This window comes from Zonotrichia albicollis, chromosome 9, assembly GCF_047830755.1.
Source record: "Zonotrichia albicollis isolate bZonAlb1 chromosome 9, bZonAlb1.hap1, whole genome shotgun sequence".
Lineage (NCBI taxonomy): Eukaryota > Metazoa > Chordata > Aves > Passeriformes > Passerellidae > Zonotrichia > Zonotrichia albicollis.
In genome coordinates, this window is record NC_133827.1 from 30,432,298 (window position 1) to 30,459,042 (window position 26,745).

Sequence of the window (26,745 nt, forward strand, 5' to 3'; positions counted from 1 at the left end):
GGGCTTTGGGTGGACAGCAGGAGGAAAGACCCTGATGTGCATAGCTGAGCCATGGCTTCACACAACTTTCTCCCACTGAAGTAAAGACTTCTAGATCTGGAACTATCATAACTTAAACTTGAGTCTAATCTGCCTGTCCAAACTCCAGCTGCAAAGTAAACTTGTCCAGCTGAAATACCATGGAAAGATTAATGCTTAGCAAATGCATTAAGTGCTGAGAAGGCAGGAGCTAAGGCAGTTGAGATAAATAAGGGGAAGTCTACTTTGAACGCACATTTTTACAGTTACATTTCAAGTATGCTTGCCAGTAATATGTACTATGGCTTGAACAAGTAGAAAAGATAAATTGCAGTATATTTGCACCTGATGGTTTCGCTAGGCACATCATTCAGAGCTGCTTTCCCTTCTCTGTGACTCCTTTATCTCACAGATACACCAGATTCCTCCCTCTGCTTGCTCCCCCTTCCCAGAGCTCTGGGCTTTCCCAGTTCCACAGCTCTGGGCCCAGCATCAACAGCTGATGTGCTCTTCAACACCTTCATAAATGACTTGGACACAGCACTAGGAGGGATACTGAACAAGCTCACAGACAATACAAAACTGGGAGGAGCTATTGGCTCTCTCAAAGGCAGGGAGCCCTGCAGAGAGACTTAAACAAATCAGAGGGCTGGGCAATCACCAGCCATATGCAGTACAGCAGGGAAAAGTGATGGGTCCTGCATGGCACAGCCTGGGTGTAGGGACAGACTGGGGAATGAGAGGCTGGAGAGCAGAGCCACAGAAAGGGACCTGGGGGTCCTGGTTGATGGAAAATTGAATGTCAGTCAGCAGTGCCCTGGCAGCCAGGAGAGCCAACCCTGTCCTGGGGTGCCTCAGGCACAGCATGGCCAGCTGGGCAAGGGAGGGGATTGTCCTGCTCTGCTCTGGGGCAGCCTCACCTTGAGTGCTGGGGCAGCTTTGGGCACCACAATGTAAGAAAGACACAAAACCATTAGAGAGCATCCAAAGGAGACTGTGAATGGTGAAGGAGCTTGAGGGGAAACCGTGTGAGGAGCAGCTGAGGGCACTGGGCCTGCTTAGCCTGGAGGAGGCCGAGGGAGGCCTCTGCAGCCACAGCTTCCTCCTGAGGGGAAGAGGAGGGGCAGGCCCTGATCTCCTCTCTGTGCTGACAGTGACAGCACCTGAGGGAGTGGCCTGAAGCTGTGTCAGGAGAGGTTTAGGTTGGATATTAGGAAAAGAGGGTGGTTGGGCTGGAACAGGCTACCCAGGGAAGGGGTCACAGCACCAGCCTGGCAGGGCTCCAGAAGAGTTTGGGCAATGCTCTCAGGCACATGGTGTGACCCTTGGGGATGGTGCTGAGCAGGGACAGGAGCAGGAGTTAGACTTGATGATTCTTGCAGATCCTTTCCAGCTCAGCAGATTCTATGATTCTGTGAAGCCTCTTGCCTGGAGCTCTGGGATTCCCCAAGGAGAGGTAGTGGAACAGGTAAGAAAACACAGCAGTAGAAACCCCACTGCATGGCTCATAAGACCTCATATCCATGGCCAATACACAGTCACAGTTTATGACAGGAAACAGCCCTCTCCAGATACCTGCCAAAAGCTTTCAGTGACCAGTGCTGTCACAAGAGAGGCTCCCTTCTTGGTCTCTTGTTTCTGCCCTGCCAGATTTACTGGATAACCTTCTCTGCAAAGTGATTCTCTCAGTCCCAATGGTAAGAAATATTTAGAGGCTGATGCTGCATGTGATAAACAGCACAAGCCTTGGCAGTAGTAAACCAGCCCCTTCTCCTCAGCTGTGACCACAGCTTCTCCTTGTTAAGCTCTTTATGCCATTAAGTGGCCCCACTGGGAACAGCAGAAAGCACAACCGGGAGCATTAATGAAGATCTACAGCATTACAAGGAAAAGCTCAATGAATCAATGCCTCGTGCCTTATTCCCATGGCTGTGACCTGTCCCCATTAGTAACAGGAGAGGGTTTGAAAGGGGAGAGATCTCCCCTTCTCTTTCTCCCCTGGGAGGTTTGTAGTGCTTGGCACTGATAGATGCTTGCAGCCAGCAGAGGTGAGTTGTTGAGTCCCTTGTGTGGATCTTCACACCCAAATGGTGCAGGCACCAGCAGCTGGAGCCAGCAGTGGCTCTGTCACACTCCTCTTGTGTCAGCTGGCAGCAGCAATGTTCACTGCAACAGCAAACACACCTTCTCTTGTGACAAAAATGTGCATGAGGGCTCAAAAGGGCAACCAGCAGGAAATATGTGGCAGAAAGGGAGGATTAGGGGATTTTTAGGCTGCTTTAGGAAAACCCAAAAAGCATGCATAAGACATGCTCAGAGGAGAAGCAGTTCTCGTGTCCCGAAATGAAGATCTGAGGCACATGTTCAAAGTGTACCACGGGAACCCAGGTGCACGGCCAGGGGATTAGGAAGGGGCTGTACACCTGCCCACATTCCCTCACAGCTGGGTTCATGCTCTGATCAAAAGGCTCAAGCAGCAGGAGGGCTGGGTGAAGGAAGGGGTCAGGGGATGGAGCCTCCTGACCCTTGCAAAGTGATTAAGACAGGCCCAGATCTGACAGAGCCATGAGCTGCTGTGCTCTGTGAATGCCACCAGCTCCTGTCCATGTTCCCAGCCCTGCTGCACAACCCTGTGGAGTAAAGAGTGCTTTAAGGGCTCCTACACCCACAAGGACTTAATGCAGGAGCACATCTATGCTGGGTCACTCCATAAAAACTAGGGCTGTCTATCTGCAGGAATGAAAACTGGTGAAAAACATGGAAGCTTTTGTTTGATGTTTCCTGTGCAACGTTGGCAAATAAACCAGTAACCCTGAATTGCTCAACTCCATTAAATTCCATGCTTAGAGTAATCCAGCCACAGAATAGGGAGATATGTGCATGTGCCTATTCAAGGCTGACTGCAGGGAGTTGTTCTGCTACACAGACCCTGGACTTCCCTTGTTGTCCTAAGTACCTAATACTGTATTTTTTTTCAAGAGTAGTAGCAAGGACTATATGAAATTAAATTAATTTTGCATTTCTTTGCAAGGGATTTTTTTGTAGAGGCAGGAGTCTTCTCTCCAGCAATAGTAATATGAGAGCACAGTGTTCTTGCAGGACAGCACTGAGGGCACATGGGCGGTAATAAGGCTTATACTGAGGGTAGATCAAAGGGTCTCTGGACTTTGAGAGCTTTCTAGTAGGCTTGACAGGAATCTACAGCACATTCAACATAGGTTTGGGACACTGATAATAATGCTCATGATGGTACCAGTCAACCCCATCAACCTTTCCCTGAAAGGTTTCTTGCAGAAAGGATTAGCAGTAACAGTTGTCTGTGGAAAGAGAAGAACAAAAATTTGTGTTTGTCTGAGATCCCTGAGAATATGTCAGGAAGTCACAGCCATCCCCTCTTAGACCTGCCTTGATCCTGATAGGAAAAAAAAAGGAGTTGGGTTCTGTGGCTGCCCTGTGAGCTTGCTTACCCCTCCCAGTAAGGTAACAATTCATCTGTGAAAAGACTTAACACTTCCTCACCCTGCTGTAGTTTCCTTAGGCACAATCCACAGCTCCTGCTCTCTCCAAACCCTTCTCCACCTCAACAGCCCCCCAGTGCATCTTCTTTCTCTGGGTTTCTCTCCTTGGCCCTCAGATGTAACCAGTACCACAGAGTGAGCCCATTCAGGGCAGGATGTGCTCCTGCCACTTGCCCCAGTGTTACTGACACAGTGACCACGTCTGTTCCTTGCAGGAGAGCTCTCCCCAGATCCCTGCCCAGTGCCTTGCACAGCCAGGACCAGGGAGCTGCAGTTAGGGACTGGCTGGCACCACACACCCGTTTATCCAAGTGTTTGTCATGGTCTGACCTTGCCACCAGGCAACAGAACCTCAGGGATTTAAAATCTTAGAGAATGTCAGCCAGACAGTAACCTTCCCTCAGACTGGAAAATCCTGGAACAGGACACTGCAAAGCAGCCTCTTTCAGCAGCTCCCAGTCCAAGAGGGCCACAAATCTCCTTAAAAAGAGAGGACATAGAAGGGACTTCATCTTATTTTGGCCTCTCTGCTGCAAAGCACAACGAAAAGCAGGTTAGCCATAGCTCACACTGAAATCTGCCTTTCACAGCACAGCAGTGACCAGGGGTGTCTGCAGTGGCTCCTCTGCCCTTCACAAACACCTCGAGTCCACAGAGCAGTGCCAGGTTTGCGAGCCCAGCTCCAGCTCATGCTGCCTCATTATCTTCTCAGCCTTGTTGAGTCTTTGTGTCCAGGGTAGATGGTAAACTCTCAGGGGCAGTGACCATGACTCAGTTCACTGAGTGCCAGACAACTGCTGGAGCTCAGTTAATGACAGACAACTCCCATGGGCCCATTGTCTTAAGTGGGAGTTTTGGCAAAGTGAAGACTTCGGAGATTTGCCCAATAATAAGTCAGTAATTCAGGATGCACTTAAAGACACATTCAATGTGCCTTTGCAGCAACATCCTTGGGAAGTGAGCATTTGTACTCCAGAGCACAACTGCAAGGAAGTCTAATATTAATTAGGAAGCAAACTCAAGGGCCCTGAATAAGCCCTTATAACAAAAGATCTTTTATTGAATAACTGTAGAGGAGTGCAATGCCAAAGTTTCCATGCCAAAGTAACAATAAATGAACTGCAATTAATGCCTTTAAGGCCAGTCTGTAAATTCAATCTTAGCTTAAACAAAACAAGAAGCTTCTAAAAACATCTTTTACAAACAGTGAGAGGGGAAAAAGAATGAATATAAACTTAAATAAAATACACAGGTTGATTCAACCTGTTTCAGCTGATAAACGGCATAGTACTTGTTCTGTGCCAAAGTGACACTTGACCTCTATATATCTTCTTAATGAAGTCAGCAGAGAAAGACACCCAGTGAGCCTTTGTAACACTGTAAGCAAGTTGCAAGCTGGGCTTCACTAATGGGAGCTGTCACTTGGTTTTTTCCAGGTCACAAACTAAGAAGAGCAATTAAATCAAATTGGAGGCTGTACAGATTGGAGCAAGCCTCAATAGACCAGGTACCTAAATCATTAAAGACATAGTTCTTTTCCATGATAAATTGTTGAGGAGAGTGAAACATGCTGCTGGTCATTAATCTAGGCTAATCAGCTTGAAAGCTAGGTTGTTTTATTTAGTAATTAACTGGTTATTTGAAAAAAATGATACATGGCCTATAGAGCTGCCATCCAGCAGATAATAATGCAGAGCAGTGGGGAATCTCTTGAGGGCAATTCATGCCTTTTCAATTATAGCCATTGGCAAACTCTGAAAAATGGCTCTAGGTTTGTATTGACACGTAAAGAAAAACACTCCAAGCAACATAGCAGGCATCTTGTGCATGCTGGTAATTGCTGTGGCCTGCCCCTTACAGACTGCAGTAAAGCAAACCAAACATTTTGGAGGAATCCTTCTTCCCATCTCTTGGATTTAGTGTTTGTCAGACCCCTCTGTTAGAACTGGGGGAGAAGAGCTGCTGCATGTCCCTGGCCAGCTCTGCAGTAAAGTGGGCCCAGCCTGCACTGCAGGGGCTGCATCTCCCCACACCAGTGCTCAGTGACCAGTCTGGATTCTCCAGAAGTGCTCCATGGCTCCCCAGTTGGCTGAGACCAAATACAGTCTCAGCAAAGAAGCTGAAGTCAAAGCACAGCCTGCTGAGCAAGGGCAGCAGCTGATCAATGCTGCTGTCCCACCCAGTTATTGATGGGCAAAACACACAGGGCTGGCTGTGCTGCAGTGAGAAAGCAGCTTTGCAAGAACACTGTTCCTCTGAGGGGAGCCAGCCAGGCCCCCCTGCCATGGCAGTGACAGGTCAGTGTCACTCAGAGCCAGCCACAGCCATGACAAAGTTGTTTCACACTCAGCCCTTCCACTCATTTTGCACAGGGACACCCAACACCTTTGCTCCAGCCATGGATGTATAAATAATTTTCCTTTGGTGACCAAGACAGGTCTTTTAGCATCATCAATAATTGCATCCAGGTGTCCACAAAAAGCCACCCAAATGCAGGGATCATGCAAGTGAACCACATGTCCCCAGAATACTTTTTGTCCTATGCTAAGTTATATTGAACACATAGACAGCAGCTCTGGCTCAAAAGGCTCCTAACCACAAATATCATGCACACTTGTCCTGTTTTCACTCTACCCTGAGCATGTGCTGCTGGCTGAACTTGGGAGACAGGATATTGGACTACCCAGGCCAGTGGTCTGGTGCAGCAGGACTGCTCTTTTGTTGGGTACCTTTTCTCCCTAAGATTCAGAGGGAAAGAAATGCATGGCTGACACAGCATGGTCAGTAAGGATCTGGGCTGGATGGAGGGGCAGTACTCTTAGCAGGTGGGTAAGCCCTGTGCAGATGGATGGGCTTGTTGCTCAGTCACTGTATCCAACCAACTGTACTTCAAAAAATATTTCTTCTTTTGAGAGTCTTTGATGGAGATTTCAGAGGCAGGAGGAGAAAAGAATGAGCCTGATCAATGAGGCAGGAAGCAGCATCCCCTGTGCAGAAGCAGCATCCACCATACACACAAAGCTTGCAAATACAGGCCATGCAGGGTTATTAAACCTGGTTGTGGGGGTCAGGAGTGCCCCCAAGCCAGCAACATCCCACAGAGCAAGCAAAGCAAGTTCCAACCAGCTTAAAAAAGCACCCGCTAATGAAAAACTTTACCAGGAAAGCAGATCACATCAAGGCCACACAGAAGCCTCAGATCCTTTAAGCTGCACTTTGAAGACCAGTGGTGACAGACTGACAGATAAAGGCAAGGTCACAGGCCATCGAGACCCCCTCCAACACACCGTGCAGCTGAGTTGAAAAAAAGAAGAAAAATCATTGTTGCTATTTGACTAAACATTATGAACTAAAAATAGCTGAATATCTCTGATTAGGAGAATTCCAGGGGTTTACAATCCTTGCCACTTGGGGTCCAATTTTCCTCTCTTTTATTATGGGCATTAGGTTTTGGACAATGCCAGGGCTACAGAGGGCGTATGTTAAGTTAGTCTAAGCCGGCACCACGCGAACCTTTGCACCCTGTGGGCTACTTTGCTGAATATTTCTGTCTCCAAATGAGCTGTAAAGGTTGCAGTTTTTTCTGGCAGCAGCCAGCACAATTCCCATTAACACGTTTCATGAGTATAATTTTCAACAATATTAATAATTGTCCTCATAAAAGTCCATGAGAGGAACTTAATAGACTACACTGGTTTATTTCCATGAAATTCCTGCTCTTTTAAAAGCTCTCCATGCCTGGAATTAATATTTTCTACTTTCAGATCTTGACCAACTGTTTCCAGGCATAAACTTTCCTACTTCAAGTGGGCTAATGCCAAATGAAAAGCAAAGTGATCTAAAGTTCTGCCAGACCCAGCAAGCTGGGTTAAAAAAGTCAAAGCTGAAAGGGGCTGAACTGCCAGTCACCCCCAGATGACCAGGGTGGGACTTTGGGGAATCATTAACTCCAAGAAAGGATTTTCTGACTGCACTGGAGACCTCATCAACCTTTGGGAATGATCACTGCAAGTCCTATCCTACAAGGGATGGCAGCCAGCCAGATAGGGTCACACAGAATAAAACCATGATCCAGTTCCAGACCAGGACCTTGGGCCTGGGGTCAGTAGTGGAGGAGCAGCAGCCAGGATTGCTGAGCTGGTTTTGCATGTTTGGCTCCTTCAGCCACTCTTAGTTTCCATCAGCAAAGCAGGTTGCCAGTCTCTGCAGGCACAGAACTCTCTGAGCATTGGAAAGAATTCTGGCTGAAGCTGGGAGGGTCTGCTTGGACATCCAGGTTCAATACCTTTGCTTAGGCTAGTAGGGAACAGAATAAATAACCTCCAAGTTCAGCACCCAGTCATAATTAACACTCAGTGATAACACATCCAATTCAAGACAACTCTTAATGCATCAGATAAAAGGCAGAATGAAATCTCAGTGCTTGAAACTACAACATAAACTTAGACAAAATAAGGTGGTGTTGTTTAGCAATGACTGTAATAAGCTTAGCAAACTTATCTGGTGACAAGAGCCATCACAGAGAATTGTCACACTAGCCCTTGATGCTTCTTTATTGCAAATCTCCCTTAGCCCAGCAGAAGTTTGGTGCAGATGATCACAGTGATCCATTCTGACCCATTTTCTACCACCCAGAAATACCAAGGAGTGTGAATACAAACACTTCTAAGAAGCTGCTTACTAGCAGGTAATGGATTTTTGTTTGTTCCCTGCCATCTCCAAATTCCCCAAGACAATCTGTAATAGGAAAATAAGGAAAAAATCTCAGATGTAGAAATACTTTTCTTTACCAAATATTTACCTTACACTGGAAAATTGCCTTGTAAAAACAAAAAAATCAAGCAAGAAAAAGCACAAACGCCGTGTCTGGTGTCTGACTCAAATATTTCATGTCAAGGATTGCTGAACTCCTTTGATTTCCAGTGCAAGTGGAAACAAATAGCAGCAAAAACTTCATTTAAGTCAGTGGATCCCCACCCAAACAATATCAAACAACCTTGAAAATCCAAGATTAATGTTGATAGAAGGAGACCAGATGATCATTGGTGTGCGTTATACCTCAGAATCTCCTTCTGACCAAGCAAACAACTCACCTTACCTCTCTATCTTGGACCTAACAGGTCTATTTTCAGCTTATTATAAATGAAATGTTATCTTGAAAATGTTTACCTGAAACCTGTTATACCTCTCACTCCCTAAGCCCGTTGTCTTCATTATCACCTAAAGCCCTCAATTTTGCATGGGGGTGTTTGACTGGGACAATTGTTTTGAGGTAGTTCTGCCCTTGTTCCTCATTAGAGTAATTCCAAGCAAAGTTCACATCACTGTCCCAGTGATGAGCAAACACAACTCACAGGAATGGCATTCTGGGGGACCTGAAAACTGGAATACTGGCAAAATTCCTGACAACAAAAGGATAGACGTGTTTTTGGGAATTTATGCCATAGTTGTCCTGAAAGGTTTTGACTTATTCTTTGCACACTCTATCACTCCTCTGTCATCTAATCTGATGTGATTTCAAGGTGATCCTTTTGTCTCTTAACTACAAATTAAGCCCTACATACAGGAAAGCTATTCCAGAAGGACTTGGAAACAGAGGATTTCAGGCACAGCATATTTCAACAACGAGGCATTTCCAGAGAAAAAGGCTGTAGCAAAGCACTGGTTTAAGAATTCTAACAAGCAAAAAAGGCACCCTTGTACTTCTTGTCAGCCACGTGGGTTTGTACAATTAAACCACAATAGTTTCTTCCAGGGCTTTGTTGAGCCTGGAATAGCCCAATGTGAGTGTGCAGTGTGGCATACCCTGCCCATTCTCTTCTCTCTGCAGGTTTGTCTGCCCAAGGCAGCTCCTCTGCTCCATGCTAACCTCTTTCTCCCTAAATGTTGGAATGGAGTAGTTTGCTGAATCTGAGTAGTGTTTCTGATAATGTTTAGGATCAGGTGTTAGTAAACTTCAGGCAATACTCAGTTCAGGTCACAGTGAAGCCTTTGTTCATGTGAGTATTTCCTTAAACCAGAATGCAATTTTCACATTAGCATTTATTCTAAAATTATCAGGCCCAATGAACCTGACAAATTCTGGGAAAACTCTCCAACCATACATGAATTAACATTTTGAGAGATAAAAGGTCTTATTCAGGGCTTTATAGGTCTTATTCAGGGATTATTTTCATCCTAAAATCAACTGTGCAGTTGATTTTAGAAAAAAATCACTGCAGCCAAAAGTTCCAAGCTTAGTGCTTACTATACACTCTGAATATGGCTTAATGCATATTTCCACTTTTTCTGAGTGGAGTTGATAGAGGCTAAAGATTGCTTGGCTCTTTTCCATTACAGATTCTGATTATCAGTGGCTGAAAGAGCCATTACCAACATGTAAATGTTCACAATAAAATTTCTTCTGCTGGTTGGTTCGTTCCAGTTGATTTCTTTGTTGCTATTGAATATGGAGTAAAAAGGCTGAGAATTTCTGGAGCTCCTTTACTTAGGAACTGGACCTCAGATTCATTAGAATGCTAGTTCTCAAATATCTTCTTAACTAAAAATTTGCCTTTTTGGGGTTAAGACACAGCTTTGGATAATTTTGAAGAATGCATTTGAAGACCACAGTTTCTGCTGGTGCAGAGTTAATAAACTGACCCCAGTGCATAGAGAACTCCCAGGCTGTCATACACACATATGCAGTTTTCAAGGCAGGCACAACCAAACTGTGAAATAAATAGACAAGTATTTTAAATGGCAATATAAAATGTTCTTGCCTTTGTTTAATACAGAGCCAGCTGTCCATCTGCAGAGGAATGGGAGTTTGTTACCATGTCATAAGTCCAACTCCACAGCCTCTGCAGGGTAGAGAGATGCTGTCACTGTACTTGGCCTGATGAGCTCCTGCTGGGAGGGAACCTGGAAGATGCTGCCTCACACAGAATCCAACTTACTCATCAGAAGGCTGCCATTCCCCTTCCCACATGAACTCACCACTGTTTTTACTGAGGTGCCAGGCTGTCCTTTCCCCCTCTGCTTCCTTCACCCAAACAGCTGACAAGCTCTGGCTGAGCCTTTCTAGGAGCTGCTTCCTTCAGAAGTGAAGCCAGGCTCTGCAAGTGAGTTGTCTCATTTCTAGCATAGAGTGTATATAGATGAACGCCATCTAAAAGGAAAAATCACATGAGCTGAGTGGATTGTATAAAAATGAGCTTTAAACCTGTGAAAAACTCAGACACTAGAATTGGGTAGCAGCTGGGAAATCAGTTTCTGCTGTATCAAGCTTTGGCTGGCTCAGCCACAACAGCAGCCACTTCTGCCATCCACACTCACAGGTGACACAAAAATACAGCAGCTTTAGGGGATGGTCAGGCTCATCTCTCTCCTAGGGCTGATGGCTGCTTCCTTTGTCTACTTCACAGCTATTGCTGGGAAAAAAAACAAAGTACTTGCTTTTGCAAAAGCAAGAAACAGGTCTGACTTCTCCCTCCTGGCTGGGATTTCAGTCAGGGCAGCACAGTGAAGGCCTTGTTCTCCCCTGAAAGTTCAAGACAGTTTTGTTTAAGGGAAATAGAGGCTTCACCAGCTGCTTTTTGGTAAAAGGAGCCTTATAGACAATAGGTGAATCATACCCAAAAGCAGTCACTTGACATCAGCCACAAAAGCTTCCAGCCTCATGACCAACGAACCTCTGAACTAATATGGGAAGAATTACGATGGCATTTTCCTGGAGCGTGCAGCTTTGTCTCTCCCTTTTGCTGGGAGCACAATCACAATCCCATCTCTCATTCCCTTCAGCTCTGAGTGACCCAAGACGAGTCTGAAATGCAAAATGGTCACAGGACTTGTCCAATCTCAGCACCTGGTACTGAAATCCATGCTGGCCTCTTTCTTTTTTCTAGGGCCTTAAATTTCTTTTTAGCATGTGACTGCATTAACCTCAAAGGCAAAGCTGTTGTTTTTTTTCTGAGGCAGAAAGGAAAAGGAAGCACCAGTAGTTCAACACAAAAAGGCAACAAACAGCATATGCTGTTGTTATCTGTGTCTCCATCAAGGATATAAAAAGTTGTGGATTAATATTTTATACTTCTGTGGAGGGGACCAATCCTCCAAGCTGGTGGTCACCAGTCTAGAGCAGCAGGATCCAAATGGCTATAAATGCTTTCTTGAGCATTTCTTTCTCCAGTCACTGTTTGGAGCAGTGCTCAGCTCAGATAACAGGATGTTTGTGACGGAATTTTTTCAACTCTATTTTGGCTCATTAGTCTTTTGTCTCTCCTAACATGCTCTCCTGGAAAAGAAAGAATTGACAATGGACTTGCAACATAGCATTTCCTTTCCAGTAGGATTAGTCTTAACTGCACCAATCCAGAGTGATTTTTTTCTGTCAAGTATTATTTTTCAGACTCTTGAAGCCTAGTCTGGGCTCCCCAATGTAGACCTGCAACATAATAAGGGAGGGTGGTACAGATAGCTTTCAAAAAGAGAAAAGAGCTCCTTCAACAGCAGTCATGCTGTCATCCTCCAGTGTTTTCAGGAAGAGAGTGGATTGTTTCAATATCAGTTTGAAGTAACCATGGCAGAGACAGATGTTTGGTTTTAGAGAGCAGGCAGTAAGTTTATGTTGTCAGAGCAAACACTTGGGACTCCAGAGCACAACATCCCGTGTTGTTTACCAAGTGTGTTATGCCAGAATCAGACGTGAAGATGCACTTCATGGTAACAAAGGAGGACAATGCTTTTATCCTGCAATTGTCAACAGTGTTACAGTGCTGAAGACTTTAGTTCAATATTTGCCAAGCAGTAAAATGAGCAACGCCTGTCAGTTTGTTGATCTAGATGCATCAGTTACTAGAAAAACTATATTGAGCAGACAGCAGTTCAGTTTCAATTGTTGGGGACCAAATTCCAGTCACAGAATTAAGTGATATTAGTTACATTCAGATTAACAGAAAGAACTGTTGAAGTATTGTTTGGATGCTGTCACAGGGACCCAACAAGCAAACACCCTTATGCTGAGACATTTTGAAAGCAAGTTTGTAACAACAGTTTTGTCAGAGCCAGGCACTGCAGCTCCTGCAGACTGAAATTCCAAGAGGGATTAAAAATGATGTAACCATCCTTCCTGGAAAGGCTAAAAACCTTTAAAAAGATGTTACCTTTGCCTTGTTGCAGAATAATCACTCTGGCTTCATGGACAGATGTCCTGCAAGCATTAGGCTACAGCAAATGTTGGCATGAGGGTACATTTTTACCAAACCATAATTCTGCAATCACCTGCCTCAGCACACCCAGAAAGGCTTGAGCTGACTATCTATCCCTACTGGAAAGGCTGATGGGCTTGGAAAAGTGCCTGCCCTTGTCATATATCAGGGCACATATAGGGAGGATTGGTACTCCAGTTTCACCCAGTCCTGGAAAAGTGGCACAGGCCTGAGGCTGACAGCAGCCTAAATGTTCTGTGCTTGCATTCACTGCAGCACCTCCCACTGCCAAATCACTGATCTATAGCTGCAATCCTTGTACAGGAGAGTCACAAACCAGCAGAATGGGCTGACACATTCCTGCAGAGATAAAGCAAGGAACAAAGATCTAGCATGGTGTCCTCTGTTTACTGCAGGAACTGTTTCAGGCTTCAAAGGGATGACAACACTTAGACTCCAGCTAAAGACCTGACAATCATCCCTACCCCACCAGGCTGAACATGCAACTTCATGCCTGCAGGTAAAAGCTGTCAGAATCAGGACAGGATAGGCATTTGTGAGAATCCCTCTTCACCTACATCACACTGAGACAATTTTACAAAACCTTCATTGATGTAATCTGCTATAGACTATGCCCTTGTGCTGCATTGCAGAAAAGCTGGCAAAACACTTTTGCCCATCTTGCCTAAGGAATCTCCCTTTCACAGAGCATCCCCTGCCCCTCACTGGCCTGGAACTGTGTCCTGCATCAACCCCATACTGCAGCTTCTTCCAACTGCATGGGCTCTATACAGGGGTGTTTACTGACTAGCAAGCACACCAAAACAAGCATGACAAATACCCAGTATATTAAAGGCAGAGGCCCACAGTTGGCTCCAATCCATGCTTTTCTGAGACAATGCACATATGTCACAGAGATTCCTCTCCAGCTTATCCAAGCTCTCAGAAAGGCTTTTCACTAAGTTTTAAAAGAGGCCTTGGATGCTAAGATACCATTCTGCTTTCTTAAGTAATGTCACAAGACTTCTGGTTTGGCCACACAGTTGCTTTTTAGAAATGAAAAGGAGATTCCGTGCTTCTGCTCGGGACAAGTGGCAAAACCACTGCAATCTTTTTTATAAAGAATGGAGGTGTAAAAAAGAGGAGGAAAAAAAGGATCAGGAACTGAGTTAAGTCACTCTGGGAACTCAGCCTTTATGTAGTGTTTACCAAAAGGATGAGCTGGGGAAAGGGGTGAGGGGCAATAGTGTGCATTAGGTCTCACCTGCTGATTCTCAGGAGTCATGAATATTCTCATAATCCCCATCTCTTGGCCCAACAGGCTACAGGCCTTTTCATCACAGAGCTTGATTTCAGTGAGGATCTGGGAGTTGCTCAAAGCTTCAGCAAGTGCTATAATATTCCCTTGTTTCCACATGAAAACAGCCTCATGCCATGAACCACTCTCCAATGTTTCTTCTCTGTTACTCATCTATGAGTGGCATTTGTCTTTCAGGCTGGATTAGATAAATTCTGGTTTGGGCTAGGCACAGATCAGTCAGCAAGTCACGATTTCTGAGGCACTCAGCATGTTTTTTCCTTGCATAATTATGCATATGTAATATAAATGTTGAGATAGAGGTATATTTATAAAATGTGATACACGTCTGTAGCTAAAACCAAGACATTAAAAATAAAACTGAAAAGGGACATGAGCAGTAGTAGACAAGAGAAATTTTACCACGTATTTTCAAGACAGATTATTGCAAGCTCTGATCTGACTTTCAGCACCTCACAGGCCAGAGAATATCACCTGGTGAGGATGTAATTTTCATGTCCATAGGACAGAGAAGGACAGGGGAGGAGATTGTGCTGGCAAAGATAACAAACAGGGTGTGCAAAACCATCCAACAAAGCAGAGTCCAGAAATGAACCTCACCAGATAACCTGGCTAGCTGTACTTCCATAAGCTTTATAGAATCCCAATTTTCAGGCACTAGCCAGTGGAAAATTATTTTCTTTTTCTGACAAGGGATGTGTTATTTCCTCCAGCTGAAGGGATGGACTTTGCGTAAACTGACAGCAGAGAAAAAAAGGACTTTTTAAAAGGGAAGCTCTTATTCTCCTTATAAGCAATAGTTCCAGTGGTAACGAGTCTTGGGTCATAAAAGAAACATTTAATAGCTTAAAAACTGCTGTCTTGCAAAAAGATCTAATTGATCAGAACTTCCAGATAAAAACTAATCTTCTGGCCATTGGTGAGAGCAGAGAGAGCAGGTACAATAAGAACAAAAGGGATAACATTGTCTTCCTGGTTATTGTTGGAAGATTAAAAAAATTAGTTATTTATATGTATTCTTGAAGGGTCTTATACAGATAATATTCCTGCTGGTCTTGCTTGTGAGATAGTAAGGATGGCCTACACAAAGCTATACATCTGCAATACTGGAATCTTGTAAAAGCATTAAGTGTTTTAGCAAGGAATCCAGGGAGTGGGGCAACAAAAACTTTAGTCCATAATTAGTCCCAAATTACAAAATAGGTTGCACATGCAAATAACTTCCAGTTTAGGTGGGTTTGAGATTACAACTGTTCAATGAACTCATCACCCCGCTGATATACAAACATAGCACAGAGGAATCACAAATGAAACATGAGCAGAGTTTGTTTTGGGGATGCCACAAATCCGTGCAGGATGTGGAAGTTTGCTTTTCAAAATTAATACTACTTACTCCATAACATGTCATTATTATTAGTCTATAACTGTACCTTAATATGCATAGGCATTGATGTGATAGGCAACATCCCTTATGCTTGCACTTTCAGGCTACAGTCTACCAACAGAAAATCATTAGTATCTACATTTTTTAAGGCAAGATGGGGTATGACCATCCTCATTCATCCCCTTTATGCCTGTGTCGTTTGTATCAACTCTGAGGCCAGATGTTCTTACAGATTTGTCCCAATTTCTGTTTTGGCTTGTGGAGCCTTTAGGAAAGGAAAGGATAGGAAAGGATACCTGCCCCACAAAGTGTTGGGCTCAAATGACAACCAGGCCTCTCGCCAGCTCTGTGCTGGCCTGGGCAGATGGGGACTTGAACTGGACACTTCAGGCACTGCAGACTTACTGTGTGCAATGAAGGCTTGGAGAGAGCAGTATTTTTGCAGGGCCAGAAGCTGTAATTCAATGATCCTTGTGAGTCCCTTCCAATTCAGGAAAGACTATGATTCTATAATTTGTGCTGTCTTTGAGGCCTTTGGAATCCATTACTCAGGAGGTATGAACTGTTTCTTCAAACCTCATGGCACTGACAGTGCAGAGGGCACATTTATGACTCTGCAGGACAGCTGTAGTGGTATTCCCACCTCATGTTTTGCTACTGCTCACATTCCTCTGGTCTTCTTTCTACAAAAGTATCTTCAAGGATGCAGAGCTCAGACAACTGTGTGTAAAAAGTGTCATTGCTCCCAAGATTCAGTCCTGGCATGCAGGAAAGCTTTGCCTTTCTTATCATCAAAGATCAATCCCTTAAACAAACCTGATGCTCTTCAAGAAGTGCTGTGCCAATTTCAGACATCAGTCTGAAATACTCCTTTGAAAGCCACTGGTGTTTGGTGTGTGCTGTAGTCAGCTTTTGCCTCAGCCTCACCTCCTGCCCAGCTAAAACACATAACACTGGGCTGCTCAAAGGTCATTCTTTGTTTGCTTCTTGACTGCTCTTAAGACAGATGTTCCAAGGCACGACAGAGGATATAAACACGTGCACACTGGGGGAAAAAAAAGGTGTCCAGGTGTTTAAGCAATGCCAAATGTGAAAGAATTCCAATTCACTGCCTTCTGCTTTAATCTGGCAATTCCAAGGGACCGAGCGTGTCAAGACTTGTACCCAGAGCACTTTCCGCTCGGGTGAGTTCAGACAAGGTCTGCATTAACTCCCCAACCTGCGAGAAAATTATTTGAAACAAAAGGTTCAGATATGTCCTTTTCCCTCCAACAAGCCTGGAAACAAATGGTACAGGAACAAGGTCAGAAAGGAATCATCCGCCTACCATACCCCTGAATTCATTTACCTACCTCAGAGCCCATTCAAGGAGAGGGGTGGGATGGGGAACAAGGAATGATATAAAGCGGAATGAAGCTCTGGGGTCGCTCGCTACATTACAAGATTTGACAGGCCTTTGCCAGCCTTCAGCTTCTTTGTGTCTTTCACATAATAGAGAAACACAAACTGAGCAGCCTGTGATCTGGGGGTTGCACTATTAGACAGAGCAAACCCTTTGCAAATGCTAATAGTATTGTAGCATCCTGTCAGGCAGCAACACAAAAAAGGATGTTGATTTTCACATGAACCAGAACAGACTCATTGTAAAGAAGGCTGCAATGAATGTTCCATCTCTAAACATCAAAAGCTACAGGCAATTGGCTTGTGGGCATGAGGCAAACTGCTCCCAATGTTCCTAAATACAGGGGGCATACTGTTACCTTAATACTTATTTCATGAGGCTGGCAAAGAGAGGGCAGTTGCTTGAAACAGAAGTGAAAATGGTTTTCAGTTATGATTTCTGTAGTGAAATAATATCTAGATCTAAAGAGGCGTTTGTTGTGCAATTTATTGTTTTTCAGCAGTCTGGAACAGATGATCCTTTATGAAACGTGAGTGTGCAGATTCAGTCCAAGGTAGAGCTTCTGTCACTTCCAAATTGTAAGGTTGGCAGTAATAAGAGCACAAACATGCTTGGCCTTTGCAGTTCTAAGGATGTGGCAGCTGTCAGTCCTGTCCAGTAATGCTCACTTAGTTAGTCAGGTGTTTCCTGAAAAGGTCTCTAAAATGGATGTAACACTCAAGCTTCTGTTCTAAAACTTATTATAAAAGAGCCTTTTAATTCAAACTTCGCATCTTCCCCTGTACTAATAATGGTATAAGGTGTTATTGCACCACACTGACTAACCTTCAAAAATCTGTTGTTGTCCTTTGGGTCAAAAACCTGAACAAAGCTCACTTTGCTGCTTGTCACTACCAAGGATAGTTTACAAAGCCATATTAAAGTCATATTGGGAAATCACCACTGCTCTGGAAGTCTTCTTGGAGCCTACAGACTGTCAAGAGCAGCAAATAAACAGTCTTCTATCAGTGTTCTGCACCACAAACACATAAGCATTTGCAGCTATGTGCAATGAACTGCTTTTCAGCAGACAGGACTAGAAATATTTCTGGAATTGGCACTGGAACAGCACCTAAAGGCAGTCCCAAGAACTTGAGTAAATTTCAGAAATGTTTCTAGAACAATTTGTGAATTTGGCTCTAGGACTGTTTCATCAGCACCTTCAGAACTACTTCCTCAATCGCTACTAGTCAAAACTAAAATCATGTCTCTGACTTTCAGCACTTCTTACAGAACAGCCTGGATAATTTCACCTCCTGATGTGCTGAAGCACTGAGGTGATGGCAGATGCAACCAAGATTTGCATACACAGAAATATGCATGGGTTTTCCATTCCAGCACAACAGTATAAACAACCATTACAATCTCTGTACCATTTCAGCTTCTTCCCATCCTTTCTATATGGTACTTTATACTAAAAATTCCTGGCAACAGCTAGATGCTGTGAAAGCTCTGTGGTAACAGCCATCTAGAACTCATAGCACTTGTGAAACTACAGCTTAAGGAGTTACCTATCTTGCAAAGGTTTTATAATACATTTAATTTATCTTACTGAATAAAAACTAGCTAGTGATTGATCATGGTCTATAAAGATTACTGCAAGGGAAGATGGATTACTGGACTAATTAAAAAATAGAACAGGATCCAAGAACTTTAGACTGACATTTAAAAAGAAAAAGGTTCCTGGGATATGGTAAATCACTAAGATGGCAAGTTTTTTCAGACAGAAATCTCCATATTTCGACATTTCAAATGATGAAATCTCTTGCATCTTTTCAAATACAATTGTTAAGAATTACTAAGCTACATTAAGTTACATGAAAATTCACAAAACCTTTAGCCTTGGAACTACATCATAACTCAGCTTAAGTTCAAAATACACTCAGCAAAGAACCAGATTCATGTGGCTTTGATGATGAAAGAGCATACCAGTGTGTGAAATAACCAAGAACTTAATTGATGTATTCACCCTCTATGTTTGGTTTTCACACTTCTAAACATTTCCAAAATATTAATTTCTCTCATAGCCTGATAACTTAGGATGAGGTCACTAGTAACCACTGAGAAGGAGTAATTTCTGACATTTGAAAAGACATTATTTGTATCATTTTTACAAAAAAAGTGTCATAATACCTCTTGGCCATTAGTGTTTAAACCTTGACTTGTAAATGGTTCATTTTATAAAGACCAGAAATAACTTAGCATATCTACATGATAGTAATGAACATGCTTTGGAAATGAAATATCCATTTATGGAACAACAACAATATTTACATTAGGTGATTCTCCTCCTTAAACTTAAAAAGACACAGAAATTTCAAATTAGTCATTGCTCCTTACAATGAATTGCTGTCTCCAGAATCTGAAGGCAGCCTATGAAATACAGAAAAATATTGTGAACTTGTGCAAACCAGTTTGAAATAACATACTCTTCAGTACCACATGAATTTTAGGCAGTTCAAATAATTGTGTTTTCTGCCTCAATACTGTTGTAATATTCAGCAAATCCTTCTTATGCTGGTTGATATAAGATCTTTGTCTAAATGTATTACATAAATGGTACATCAATTTATATAGCAAAGATAACAGTAGGTACAGTCACCACTGACCTGGTGCTGACCCAGCTCTTCTCAATCAGACAATTTGATATCATTAACATATCCTGGTATCATTAAGGTACACTTGTTCACAACTTAACCAACGAGAAAAAGAAAGTCAAAGTGACTTCTCAGTTAGGTGCAATAACACCGTGTTCAAACCTCACATTTTATTATTCCTTCAGTTACATTTTTATTCAATAAATACCTAGTTTCCATGGAATACATCATGCTAAGTCTTAGATGAGCAGCACAGAGAAGTTGGAACTAAACCCATAGGAACATCACACTAAAAGAAATGAGCATTGGGCCACTGGATGCGATATTTTGCAACATTTACATTACACAGAAGTTTCAAACAGTGATCTCTAGGTAAATGCAAAAGTTTTTGTTTGTTTCTTTGTTTGGTTTTTTTTTACAAAGTACAGACTTCTTTCACTTGCTATACACAAAGGTGTCTGCCTTCAAAGTTGGGCAAACTCACATTTCTGAAGTTTTCTTCAGAGGATGGTCATGACAAAAGCCATTTTTTAATTTTTCAGTTCTTAAACACTCATTTTCAGGAATTAATTTTGAACAGAAAATCTCCAAACATTCAGTTAGATCATCCTGAAATATTTAACCTTTCAACATAATTTTAAGCTCTATCTTAGCTTTTTGTCCACATGGCTGAGTATTTTATGTCCAAACATTTGGGGAAACATCTTTCCAAACTTTGTATTGTTTCCTCTTAGAGCAAACCAAAAGGTATCTGTTGGAAAACATTCATATTCCTCTCTTTTCATTTCTACATATCAAAATCAATTGTCTTTTCAAAAGGGAAAATAAATCCAGGTCAGTTTTTCAATGTACATAATCAGATAACTGCAACACAAACTGTTTCAGGCCGAACACCTTCTTCCACACAAGTATTCAGAAATGTATCCAGATCATTTGTGGCAAAGTGTGGGCAGAGAAATGTGGTGGTGATTAACCACCAGGCACCTGTGACAGAGAGCTTATATCATGCTTAAATCTGTCTGAAGTAACATTTCTATGGCAAAACAGAAAGGCAGTTTTCAGTACCTTACTAATTTTACTGAATGATAGACATCAAGTGGGTGTGGAAGGACCTTGTGCATGACATTCTTATAGAAGTGATTTTGGTCTTACAGTAGCTATTAGTAAAAATTAATTAATTAATTTTTTCCTTTTTTTTAAGGAGAAGTTGGAATTGTACATTCTTTTTACATTTCACACCTATTCCATCAGGTTACTCTGTACCTATGGTGAAGGGAGGAGTTAACAAGGAAATCTGAGTCTGTGCAATCCCAGAAATGAAATGTAATCGGCTGACATTCAAAAGTAACAACATATATCAGGGAAGAACAGGTAAAAGGACCAGCTGCTGACATTATTTCCTGAGCCTAAACCTTTTAAGGTGTCACTGAATAGCAGTCTGTGCTTTCAGGTGAAAGAACTACAGGAATTGCTTGGCTGACATCTCTAAATAGTTTACGAGTTTAACAAAATCCACCACTTCCTCTCAGGATGTCAATACAATGCTTTTAAATCTGTACCACAGTGATCAGCAAATGCTTCAACACAGAGCATAACAAATACAAATGGCATTACTTAGAAGGGCATTTTAATGTACATACAAATACTAAAATGTTATGTCAAACTCCCAGCATCATCTGCAGGCAAGAAAATGACAACAGATAAAATCATTTTATGAATCTGATCCAGCTCTAGCATACAAGACACATACTAAAAATAACAAGCTTTTTTCCCCTTTCAGGAAAAAAAATCTTTAAATGTACAACTTCAGCAAGCTCCCAAGCTATCTCATTAATACACAAATCAGATCCTTCTGTGCATGTAGCTTCAAAAATTAAATGAGCAGGTGGATTTTAACTGAACTTCTCAATCCCATGAGACATTATTTTCTTTCTCCTTCAGCATTTCAGGATGCTCCCCAAAAGATAGGAAAGAGAATGGGACACAAAAGCCATTTCAATTCAGTCTTTGTGCACAGTATCCTGGAGAAGGTTGCATTCTTGTGTAAAGTTGCTGTTGAAACAGAATGACAATTATTTTAAAATATGTACAAATGTATGACAGCACTTGAGCTTATGGATTTGAGAATTAATAGAAATGAGATTTGGAAATTACTTGTATGCAAGTATTTTTCTCATGTTATACAGTGTCTTTAAGAAAAACAAAAGAACTAAAATGCTTCAATAGAAGAGTGTTCCATTAATTTTGATTCCAGCTAGGTATGCTTTCTTCTCATAATACAAATAAAAATATTGAACTGAGAGTAATCAAATAGCCTACAATGATTCACAGTACTTAAATAACTGGTCAGTAATTGTATTTTTACTAAATTTCATATCTGTTTGTAGTGTAAAAGCAGCAAGTATTGTTCTGCAGATTAGAAGCAAGAAGCAGCAGCAGCCAGAGAATGGAATAAAACAAATAGAAATTTTCACAAAGTCTGTATGAAAACATGCATTCAAATGCGATGGATAATTTTATATAGCGCAATGAGATAACTGTAGCAATCTCTTTATGATCAAAACATGATTACCTGCTTGAACAATCTACTTTTCTTGATGGAGGGCTTCTATGAAGGCTTCAAGCTTCTCCTGGATTTCCCGAACTTTTTCTGGTGGAAATAAAAAGATCCCTGTTCAAATACCTATTACTATTAACTACCTGAGGACAGGTACCAAAAGAAAGGAAAACCCACACAAAACCCATGAACAAAAACATGCAAACACAAACAAAAATTAATGCCGTCATCAATATTACTCTAAGCATTTTGTTTCTCAACTACAGAGGTACATTTTTGTGCATCAGAAAAAAGGAAACGCTATCCTGTTCTAAGAACTCCTACAGATATATTTTAAGAATTATCCTGCTAATTTAATAATTCAAAAAATTTCCTGAAGGAATCCAATACTAGAAATGTATTTCAAAAACCTGAAATTTCCATCAGATCATGCACAGCAGAACTACTGTACACTTGTTACAAACAGGGAGCTGTTTGGTTTTAAATAATGCCCACTAGCCCCTTTCTTCTTTAACCAAATGTCCTCATTCTCCACTGCAAGTGTAACAAACACCACTAATCACTCCAAATAAAGTTGAAAGCTCATGCCCTTTCACCTAAGAGAATTTCAGGGAACCACATGTCAGTATTCAGGACACCTCCTCCAAAGGGCACACATGATATTAATGTTTAAAACTTGCATTTTATTTTCTTGCATTTCAGTAGTAACCAGATGGATGTGGGCAGAATCTCATTTTATACAAAAACTAAATCTAGGAGTTTACTTCCCTACCAAAACAAGATTTGACCACAACTACAAATAGTTACTAGGAATGAAAAGGCAAAATAGATTGCAAAAAATCCAGGGGCTTAGGCATTTTTCCACTCTTTTCTCAATTCCATACAACATTTGTCATCATATAACCTATTTGATTTATTAAATTGCTTATGAAGCAAGATTTAGAACACAGCTGGAATCCAAACCCTGTGAGATTTCCTGATTCTATCTCACCACATCCTCATTTGAAGCTCCTTCTGTGTGTGATTATAGGCATGAAAAACACACACTTCAGAAATATGAAGGAATGGGGGGAGAGCAATAGGACAGACAAAAATAAGTTAGATGAGCATAAACACAGACAAATATTTTTTTCCAAGCTAAAAATACGATTGGATTAAAGCCATATGTTCCCTTTTCTGAGATACAGGGTTTGAGCTTTTTTTAAAAAAACTGTTATTTTTTCTCCCCTTTATCAATACCATATGTTATCAACTTTGCTGAGCTGAAGTAACAGCAAAACAAAACGAAAAATAAAACAATTAGCTTTAAATGGGATATGTAAGCAAAAGTAGAAAAAATTACTTCTAAAGAGAACACTAATGTAGATATGGGAACTGAAAGTTTGATCTAACAAGATGACAAGCCCACAAACAAACATAAAATCCATTTTAGAGTAAGAGTAATAATAATAACAACAACTCAACAAATCCCTGCAGTCTTGTTCTAACAGAATTAGAGAATTTTAGTGAGCATTTGAAATAAAGTATGGAAAATAGCCTGCATGAGTATGAAGAGACCTCAAGCTTCTCTCTTTATCTTGCAGCTCTGAGGTGATGAAGGGTAAGCCTCTGACACTTTCAACACTTCAGCATGCCCTCCCCAGTGGGGCTTATCTACAAACACAAGTACAGTGAAGTGAATCACACTCAAGTCCTAGAGAAAACACCAAAGCAGCTTATTGAATTTCAGCTGATTTTTTTTTTCTCTTAAGGTACTTTGATATAAAATGAAGATTACAGTCAGTGTGAGGGCAAAAGCTGTACCTTGGCAATTCAGAAAGAGTAGTAGCTGATTTTTACCAGGTTAAAAAAAAATTAATTCTGATTCAGTTCAGCAGAACCTTTGAAAGCCATCAATGAAAAACAAAAGGTAGTCCTATGATCATGGCAGGGAAGTTGGAACAAGATGATCTTTACTGTCCCTTCCAACCCCAAATATTCTACAGTGATTCTGGGTTTACAGATTATTAATCCTGGACCCTGCTCTCCAAAATGAACAGCAGCTGCCTGTGATAACTGGGAATGAGATCTCACAACTCAGGAGATCTCTTCATGTTGTACTTTCAGTGGTTTTCTGTGGCATCTTTTTTTCCTAATTGCAACATGTTTTCCCAAGTGTGTTCTTTGTATTGATCAAGCCATTAGACCCAGTGAAAGCAGGCAGATTTAGCAGTATTAAATGCAAGTATTTTCCTTTCTCAACCTCTTGCTAATGAAATATTCCAGCTCTGAAAATTAATAGCATCAGCAAAACCCTGTAATTATTATTTCACCCTTAAAAAAAGTTTTGTGCCAACAAATCTATTCTAATTTTCTGATTAAGGCATATTAAAATAACAAAATAGCAAATATGTATTCCACCAGAATATACTGAATCAGCTGTGTTTGCTCAGAGAACATGTATACTAAAACTGACTGCATACTATGAGCACTTTATTAGTTTTTATACTGGGACTGAATTGAAATGATTACTTAACTGTAGTAATTATGAGGTCTTGAGGTAATTTAATACTTTGAAATAATATGCTGGCTATTCTTAAAAAAGAACAGCTACAATGAGTGCCAAATAGCTGCAATTATTCATGCCATGCCCTGTATTTTTAGCCATGGTAAAGCCTCTTGCAGCAGCAGATCCCAGGCAACCTGTAACACACTTCTGCAAGTCCATTCTGTAGCTCACAGAAGCAGTTCTGCTGGACTGGTTCACTTTTGAAATAGGCTGAGGGCAGGGTTATGCATTTCCACAACACTCATCTTAATAAATGGTAAATATAAATGCTTGGATTGAATTCTAATAGAGGAGTGCAAGTGCAGGCCCTGCAGTTCTGGGTAACTGTCCACAGTTTCATCAGCACCATGTCACTTTCTATGTGGAACAACTATTCATTCCTACAATTCAAGAATCAGATGTTATCCAACTTTCACTTTCAGGGAAAGTGAAATGCACAAGCTCTGCACCCACAGTTGTAGGGTTTTGACTGACACTTAGATCAAGGCATCAGTCATTTATACTTGTAAATTACAGTACATTCTGTTTTGAGGGAAGTTTATCAGCATGCCAAACACAGAAAAGCTTCTGGGTTTCAGGTAAGAATACTTATTGCAGAATAGGGGTAGATGTATATTGCTCTATGTCTTGTGATACTGTGTTTTTCCAAGGATAAGTAAACCACAGATTAAAAGCATTCAGCTTGCTAGCAAATTACTTCTGTAACTGGTTGAACTACCCAAGCTCTTTTATACAATGCTCCCAATGTCACAAAGGGGACTTTAACAAAAGTGATACACTTATTACAAGGTACTGTGTAAGTTTTAATACACATATTGCTTACAGTGGATTCTAGAAAGATGATGTGCTCTTTGCTAGCTCTAATGCAGACCTAAAGTTACAAATAAGCAATTCTTCCAGCACCTGTTAAGCACTGATCAAAAATCAAATTAAATCAATGAAGAATAACTGTAACTAAACCCTTGTTTCCATCTTAGAACAGTAAAATTCACAGGCCTAGGGGCCATGAATGGTCATTCTATTTCCCATTTACCCCATGTTTACCTAAAAGATAAGCTGGTTCATACATCAACTCATCATGCCTCTTGATCTGGTCATGAATATTCCCATAATCCTCCCTCCATATCCCATAAAACTTCACTGACAGAATGAGGAAATTCTTTATTCAGATGTCTTGAGATCCTCATTCATGCTCAGTCCCTCCTTATCTCCATATGAAATGATATTGCTACCCGCTCATTTTCTTTCCATTAATCCTGTGATCCCAAATCTAAAAGGCTCAAAACCAGACTAATTGAACTGTAATGAGGATTTGGAATACACTGTGAATGCAGAAAGACACAGGCACAGATAGAGTTTGCTTTTCCTGCTATCACAGCCTGGCCAGAAGGGAACCCCCCTGAAATATTCAGTCTTACAAGGAAGGTTTACCTTCTGATTGCTGCCTGAGATACTCAAGCTTAGCTAGCAATAAACAGTGCTAAAATGAAACAGCTGAAGCAACTTATCAAGCAAATCTCCTGACGTAAGGCCAAATAATCCCAAATAAGAAATACAAATTACAAAAGCAAAGTATATTACTGATTTATTTCAAACACACTCCTAGAAGCAAGAAAAGGTTTTCTTATATTTTCCAGCTGTGTTAATTGGTTTACTAAGAGATGTGGCCTCTGTCCACAAAACCTGTCTTGCTTATGGTTTTGAAGATAAATTTATTTTGAGACATTCAAATGCATATTCACCTGTAAAGAACCAATAGTTTTAGCACAGAATTTAAAAAATGTTCATGTCTGTCTGAGTAGATTTGTACATGAGTAGTTTGTACATGAGTACTTTGGGCAAATCAAAAAGCTTTCCCTTCCCAATTACAAATGTGCACATATGATATAAAATTTCAACTGCAGCAACAAAAAAAATTCTAAGATCTTTCTGGACAAAAATTCATTTTTATTTTGTACTTTGATGAAACCTACAGTATGAAATGACCACAAAATGTGTTAATATCTTATAATAAATCCTCCTGTTCTACATTAAAGTGACTTCTGTCTCCAACTCATGTTTACATGGCTTTGATATTTGAAAGCTTATGGTTGTTGTTCCTTTTGCTCTGGATTGTGTTTAGACTTGAGTTCTCCCCTTCCCCCTTTTTTTTTTTCTCCATCTTCCTTCCTTTCTT

At 41.4% G+C, this 26,745-nt stretch overlaps 1 protein-coding gene across 4 annotated transcripts in view; it reads right to left on the reverse strand.

Moving 5' to 3' along the window:
- Positions 1-19,614: 19,614 nt before the first annotated feature.
- The window catches only part of OPA1 (OPA1 mitochondrial dynamin like GTPase), a 49,539-nt gene continuing 42,408 nt past the window's right edge, over positions 19,615-26,745 (reverse strand). For all 4 annotated transcript variants that reach the window (XM_074547204.1, XM_074547202.1, XM_074547203.1 and 1 more), the window contains 2 exons: positions 22,037-22,114; positions 19,615-21,516 (listed from right to left, as the gene is read on the reverse strand). In XM_074547204.1, the coding sequence (XP_074403305.1) occupies positions 22,050-22,114 (65 nt within the window). In that variant the 3' untranslated portion in view covers positions 19,615-21,516; positions 22,037-22,049. The remainder of the gene's footprint in view (positions 21,517-22,036; positions 22,115-26,745) is intronic.